Genomic DNA, 7936 nt, shown 5'->3' with positions numbered 1-7936 from the left:
TCCCGATATCAGCCACTTCAGTTATTTGTCGGTGGTACATCCCATGTAAGGGCTTGTCCTCCCATGATGGTACTTCCAGCACCTCGTCTTCTGTTCCCCACTGTCTGAGACATTCGCTGAGTACATTGTCTGTTGAGGCCTTGTCCTTGATGTATTTATGGATCTTGGATGTATAAGTTGCTGATATTGATATGTACATTGATGCACAAATAATCAGTTTTAAAATACATCTAAATGTGTGGAAAGGAAGCTGGGATTAAATATAAGTCAAATGTCTTTTTAAAGAAAGAATTCTTATTTAAAAATTTAAATCTGTGATATTTGGCAAGAAATATGAATATATATATATATATATATATATATATATACACAATACAATACAATTTTATTTATAAAGCACGTTAAAAACAACACTGTTGACCAAATTGCTGTACACCAACAAATAAAAACCCAAGAACTAAAACACATAAACATCCAAAACAAGAATAAAAACTATAAAATCAAATAAAACAAAATCAAAGCAATAAAACAGTTAAAACCATAAAACAAAATTAACTGCCAACATCTCAAACTAAGTTAAAAGACAAAGAGAAAAAAATGTGTTATAAGAGATGATTTAAAAACAGGAAGTGAGTCAGCCTGTCTGATCTGCAAAGGCAGATCGTTCTACAGTTTGGGGGCAGCGACTGAAAACGCTCAGTCACCTCTTAACCTCCTCCTTGATCACTAACAGGAACTGATCCTTCGACCTGAAGGGGAGTGAGGGAACATACAGCTGGAGAAGGTCGGACAGATACTGTAAGGCAAGAAATACGGGCATTTAAAAACAAACCAAAGAACTTTAAAATCAATCCAGAAACAAACTGGAAGCAAATGTAGAACCGGAGTGAAGTGTTCTCATTTTCTGGTCCCAGTTAAAAGACGAGCAGCAGCATTCAGAACCAGCTGGAGCTGAGCGAGTGACGACTGGCTCAGCCCGACAAAAAGTATATTGTAGCAGTCTAAATGAGTTGAGATAAAAGCATGAATTAAAATCTCAAAGTGATGTCACAGAAATGGTTTGACCTTGGCTAGTTGTCTTAAATGATTTGACCTGAACATCAAGCAGGATTCGGGCTCACTGTCCAGCTTCATTTGTTCATTTATTTATTGCAGTGAGTCAGGTGTTGTGTTAAAGGATTTAGATCAGCACGGACTTTGGAAGCATCACTTGGCCAAACAACACAATCTTGGTCTTTCATTCATAGATGTAAAATGTATAATGACATCTTGGTTTCTCCAACGCAGTCCAGTAGTTGGTTCACAGAGTCATGATTATCCTTTAGCAGCATACAATAATATTCAGAGACACATCTGTAAAATGTGAACTGTTGAAGTTTTTGTTTCAATGAAATATAATATTTTGTTTCATGATTTAGTTTATCTTAATGTTATACTAGGTAAAACAGCAAATTGGGTTTCAGTGGTTTCTTTTAAAAAGTACAGCAGCTTGTTAGTAATTGAAGTTATTGCTCAATACTGTTTAATTCTAATTCAAAACATTAAGTTATGACCATTCATGCAAGTTAATTGTGTGTGTGTGTGTGTGTGTGGGGGGGGGGGTGCATGCATGTGCATATGTGTGTATGTATGCATGCATAAATTGCATTTTGTGTGTATTTCAGTTATTGGATTCACTACACAACACATATATAAATATACATTTAGTAAATCAAAATTATTAAATAAAATTTGAAATCATAAGAAAGTGTGAGGGGAAAAAAGATGACATCATGAGATTAAAAAAATCAAAAAGCAGAAATAAATTGTTTAAAATATGAGTCATAGTCATGATAGTCAAAATCAGTACTGAGTATAATTGCCATTTTTTTCATAATTTTAATTTAGTTATTTTCTTCAATGTTTAATGAAGAAACTCTTTTGCTTTACTTATTGAAATAAGCCTCAGTATGATTGTAGCTGCAGTTTGTGAAATGTTTGGTTCATCTTACGTCTCTCAATCTGAATGCCCAAGCATTTCTTAAGAAAAGTCCACACAGTGTGGTGTGTTTATTTGATTTTTTTTATATTAAAAATTGTTTATTTATATGTTGCTTGACTGCAAATGTTGCAATAAAAGTTTCACAGGTTGGAGCATCTTTAGTCCTGTTGCAATTTCCCTTAACAACTATTTTGCTTGTAATTGAAGTTACTGCACTATTTCGTGAAATTCATTTATAATTTCCAGAATTAGATTTTGCGAAGCATCATTCTGCACGATTAGACAAGCTGACATCCTCTTTGAAGTCTAAAATGACAAAAAAAATTATTTAAGTATTACTCAGATATTCATTGTAGCACAGAAGTGATTAAAACAGGCTACATTTGTTAAGGTAAAATAGACATGTGAGTTAAAAAGTGATGGTATATTTCAATCAGTTAATCGATCTAAATCAACTAATACAAACATTTACACATCTAAACATTTTAGCTAAACTGAAATAAATTTGTTTGACCAACAGATCAAAACAGTTCAGTCAACTAAATCAACTAAACTAGCACAAAGGTCTCATATAGAAAGGGATTATAATTCAAGTTAACCTAACAATGGTTTTTCATTTAACCTAAAATGTTAAGGCAGTCCTTCATATTTTTAAGTTGAAACATACTTGAATTTACAGTGTACTTGCTGTCAATAAATTAAGCAAAACTGATAAAGACTTCACCTGAAATTGCTGTTTTCCATGTCAGCTAGCTGAACATTGAGTCTTGGCTCAGTAGTGTACTTTCTGATAACTTAACTCAGTGGTTTCTAAACTTTTTACCTTTTGACCCCCAAACATACAACAACTAAGACTTGTGACAGCAAATATGTTTGGTTGAACTACATAAATGCTGATTTAAAAATGTACCTAGAGAATGACAGAATGACAACACTAATAGTTTAAACTCATATTGTAGTACTTTTTCTTTTTTGACTATTGGTTTTATGTTTTGTATTAATTTTAGTAAAAAGAAAGGTCATAGGAATTGTTTTGTTTGATTTCTGGAGATTGTCTCCGGATCCTCACCTTGGTGTTTGTGACCCACAGAGATCCTACAGTGCTGCTCAGTAATATCAAAGTATTGTTGACATTTAAACATATGGAGCACTGTTAGAATCAGGGTGAACTATTAGTTTATTAGGCTGTTTAAAAAAAATCCTTTGTGTCAGCAGGTCAAGCAGGTGTGCATTGGTCAGATCAAAAGGTTCTGGTTTCCTTGTTTTCTGAACCCATCTATCTATCTATCTATCTATCTATCTATCTATCTATCTATCTATCTATCTATCTATCTATCTATCTATCTATCTATCTATCTATCTATCTATCTATCTATCTATCTATCTATCTATCTATCTATCTATCTATCTATCTATCTATCTATCTATCTATCTATCTCATTTTTAGGTTAAGTGCCAAAAAAGTAAGAAAAACTGTAAACTATTTGACTGTAAACTCTCCCCTGATTATGACCAATGCAGCGCACAAATCCCGTGCTGCAGTTGCGGGTGTGAGTCAGCAGGGGGCGCAGCCGCGTCGCATGTGTCCGCGGTGTTTCCTGAAACGCTAACTTCAGGACTGAGAACACACCCAGTGACATCAGGGAGGTTTGAAGAAGCAGAAAAAAAGTCTGCGCTCAAACTGCAGAGGTGGAAGAAGAGGGCCGGAAGGTCCTGCCAGCTTTTCTGTCGCTCCTGCGGGTGTGTTTGCCTCAGCGGAAAGTTAAAAAAAAGAAAAAAGAAGCGGACAGAAAATAAACCAGGACCGTGAAGTTTCGAAGTTTTATTTGTTCTGAAGAGAAGCGCGGAGGATGTCAACTTCAGAGGAGACAGACGGGCCGCGGCCGAGATATGGCTGTGAGTTTACATTTAGTCCTCTCTCTCTCTGTCTGTCTGTCACGCTTTTCTTACTTTCCCAACACTTCGAGGAACAGGTCCGGCATGCAGCCCGCCTTCTGGTCATGCAAACTCCCCCCCCCAGAGCTCAGAAAAGTCCGTTTTCTCATTGAAGACGCTCGGCCAGGTCTGTTTTTACCTTGACAGCGCGTGCCTTACACTTTTATTGGGACTTCCGCGTTTCTCTGCTGCACGGTGAGGAGGGAGGAGGCCTGCTCTCACACTTTACCCAACTTTTTGTTTTTTTTCCTGTTGCCTCACCCCTAGTTTTCACAGTCTGAGTAAATACGTGGTGTGGTTATTAATTTAAGCAGGACACACCAATCAGCACCGAGTCCCTGAAAGTTTCCAGACTTAAGAGATACAAAGCAACCAACGCCCCGAATCTGTGCATCCCTGAAGGCAAAGTTGGCAAAAAGAAGGACTGAACTGACTTTTATGTCCTTTGAATTGCTCAGTAATTATTTCACCCGTCTCCTTCTGTGTAATTCGTCACATATGGTAAAATTAAAGTCCTGGCGTTCATTAAATGAATGCATATCGCCCGCCGCCTTTCGACTCCAACAGTTAATGCAAAACTTCTAAACAAAGATCTCATGTAATCTACTGCTACTTGGAGTACGTGTAGTTAAAAACGGTCAGCTACAACCACACCAAATTTTAGCTCAATATCTATAAAGTTGGCAGAGTTGGAGACATTTTTATGTCTTTTAAGATCAGTTGGATGTGGCGGCCATCTTGATTTGGATTAGATCTAAAAATGAATCACTTGTAGAAGCAGGTCTGGTGATTATTTCTTGAAGACTTTCACTAAAATTTTTCTGGGGTATTTTGTTAATGGCATCTTGCACAATCAGTTAGCGCTAGTATAATTTGGAGATCAGTGTCATCTACTAACACACCGAGTTTTAGTTCAGTATCTGTAAAATCGATTGAGTTAGAGCCAGTTTTGTGTTATGTTTTTTTAAACGTAGATTGTGGTGGCAATCTTAAACAGGGTTGAGTTCAAAAGATAATCTGTCGTATGTCAACCCAGTGATTACTTTCTGAACGTTACATTAAAAACTGCTCAGCGATTCACGAGTTATTTTGCTAACTGTACAGGCAAACGCATACAGAAAGACACACTCTCCGTCACAGGCTAACATAGTGTCGCTCTGCCTTTGGCTGAGGTGTGGGGCTGGTGGGGAAACATGCTCAGAAATTAGTGCCATCTGGGAGGCACTGTTTAACTTTTTCCCTGCACTTGTGTCTCAGTTTTATTGTCCAAAGCGTGTTTTATCTTTTGTGGAAGTGTCCTTTTTTTTTTTTTCCACACCGACTTCCTTCTCCCACTTCACATCAGGAAGGTTAAAAGATGCCTCCTTCTTCCCTTCACCATAGTTTAGGAGTCAATTTAAAAACAAAGAATTGCAGCTCCTTTCTGTGCAATTTCTAAGGAATGGTCTTGTTTTGCACACCTCATTTTGTACCCTGGATCCGCCCGCGCCACACAGTCCCAGCCCTGGGATGGGTCAGGAGCGTGTGTTAACTGGTAGATGACTAATGAAGGAGGCTTGGTTCTTGTGCAAGAAGCTGCTGTTTTGTAGAAGGTCTTTTATTGTGCAACTTAAGCCCTTCCTGTTGTTATCGCCCGCCAGCAAAGATGATGATGTTTGTTTCTGTGTGTGTGTCTGTCTTTCATCAAAATATCTCATGAACCACTGGATGAATTTTAACCGAATTATCAGAAAGTAATCTTTGGATGTTTATCTACAACTCATTCACTTTTGGAGTCAACCCAATTCAAGATGGTCGCCGCAGCTAATCCCCCATACCCAACACAAGAGTGGCTGTAACTCAGTTAATTTTACAGATACGGAGCTCAAATTTGGCGTGGTAGTAGTTTTCAGTCATTCACAACACATACCACAGCTTGTGACATCTAATGTGTGAGATTGAGCATATTAGACCAAAATGACTGCACTTCCTCACCAAAAAAAAAATCTTAGCCTGAAACCTGAAAGCATGAAAGGTGGTGGGCGATGTGTATTTCTATGAGGAAGGCCTTTTTTTATGGTTTTATTATTTTGGTTTTATTCTTTGTGTAAACAAACAAAAAAAAAGTCTGATTTTGTGTCTGACTGCAGCCGTCCTGGATGGCGTGGAGCGACTCACGGCGGAGGAGATGGACGAGCGGCGGCAGCAGAACATGGCCTACGAGTACCTGTGTCACCTGGAGGAAGCCAAGAGGTGAGTCTGAGCTGCATGTCTGCATGGCGCAGGTCAGATAGTCATAAAGTGAATGAAGGCTTCTCCAGCTCATGCTGCTTCACTTCAGACCATTTACACGTTAATCCAGTACATCCTACGCCTACTCGCTCAAGTATTGACCTAATTGCACAGAAGACTTGATGGAACCTGAGTGCTGCAGCCTTTCTGAGCTGCTGCAGTGCTTCACAAACTTGAATCCAATCATGTGTTTGGGCTGTGAAGACTGCATTTGAACAACAGAAAGCACTACTTTTGTGCTCCGTCTGCAGTGAGAAATTGTTACTAAGCGTCTCATGATTAAAATCTCTCACAGTCTCACAACTTTTTTTTTCCCGTGAAGTGAAAACCTGTGCACTGACGCGCTGAATGATATCTAACTCTGTCTCATTTGACTTCAGAGGCTTTTTGCATGTAATTGAACATTGAAATAATTCCAAGTTGTTGAATAAAACCAAATTGCTTGTCAAAAGATAAGAGAGAAAGAGCAAATAGGGGTGGGGGTCGCAGGACACTTTGTGATTTGATGCACAAGACATGGCTAAGGATGACCACTGACCAGTAATATCATAACACATAAGTTCGGTGATAATTGTGCGAATGCTGAGTCAGCACTTTTACTGTTGCCTTCTTGTTTGTCGTTTCTTCTGTGTGTTTTTTGGGTTCTAACCACAGGTGTTTTACTCATTCACACATCAAAACGTTCAGCTCGTTCAGGAGATAGGTGCTGTGACTTTTGGTATTTGTATTTATTCGTTTTAAACTATTTAACTTTGTGGTTTTATTGAAATGAATGGGGATTTTACATTTTCGCTGATTATAGCCTTTAAGTCTTTATCTAATTTGAGCTTGTAGGTACTGTGCTTTGCAAATTTTTGCTTTTACCTGTTTTTCTTGTTTTAGCTTTTAGCTGCAGTTTGCTCTTTGTCATTGAAATAAGTTTTTTTTTTAAAGAAAAATAGGCAAAATGTCCAATTCCTATTGACCGTGACTGATTTAGCAATAGCAATGAAAGGGTGAAGCGTCCAGGGGGCAGTATTTTTTTATAGGTACCGTAACATCAACAAGCTGCATCTCTAGGATTTCTGATCTAAAGTAAATGCACAGAACATAGCTAGAACTTGACTTGAACATGTAAAATATCCAGTATAACTGAGACAGGTCATTGATTTTCCTCTGAATCTGCCTGCTGCTTATTGCATTAAAGGTAGCAGCATTCGCTCAACGCAATGTTGTTTCTGAAAAAAGAAAAATCTGTAAACACAAAACAGGCCAGACTGTCTTTAGGTTTTGGTCCAGTCCTTTTTTTTCTCTCTCTATTTTACAAAGCATGTCAGTACTTAAGTCATACTCCTATCGTGTTATTCAAACTAAGTGCTGTAATAATGACATCCATTGTCTTCATCAGTTCCGGTGAACTGTAATTAAATTTTTTTGGGTTTCTCCATCGTCATTAATGACAATAAATCTGTGAGCGTGCAGCTGACGTGTGTGTGTGTGTGCGTGCGCGCTGCTCTCACACAAACTGCAGCAGCTCCTTCGCCTCACAGAAGAGAAGATTTCTGTTCATTCTCTTTCAACATTCGTTTCGGTATCTCACTATGGGACACGCCCCCGCGCCTGTCCCCCAGAAGCTCTATTACATTACGCCAGTCCTGACTGGCCGACAGAAGTGACGTCAGCTCCAGGAGGAGGGCTTCCTCCCAGCATAAATGCCTGACGTCACGCAAGTGATCTTCAGTCTAACACCTCTTCTCGCTCCCAGAAGCG

At 38.5% G+C, this 7936-nt stretch overlaps 1 protein-coding gene across 1 annotated transcript in view; it reads left to right on the top strand.

Moving 5' to 3' along the window:
• Positions 1 to 3634: 3634 nt before the first annotated feature.
• Positions 3635 to 7936, top strand: part of iqgap1 (IQ motif containing GTPase activating protein 1) — a 68748-nt gene continuing 64446 nt past the window's right edge. Inside the window, exons 1-2 of the mRNA XM_037979711.1 lie at positions 3635 to 3877; positions 6046 to 6148. Coding sequence (XP_037835639.1) covers positions 3832 to 3877; positions 6046 to 6148 — 149 coding nt within the window. The 5' untranslated portion in view covers positions 3635 to 3831. The remainder of the gene's footprint in view (positions 3878 to 6045; positions 6149 to 7936) is intronic.

This window comes from Kryptolebias marmoratus, linkage group LG15, assembly GCF_001649575.2.
Source record: "Kryptolebias marmoratus isolate JLee-2015 linkage group LG15, ASM164957v2, whole genome shotgun sequence".
Classification (NCBI taxonomy): Eukaryota; Metazoa; Chordata; class Actinopteri; order Cyprinodontiformes; family Rivulidae; genus Kryptolebias; species Kryptolebias marmoratus.
This window is presented reverse-complemented; position numbering and strand designations above follow the sequence as displayed.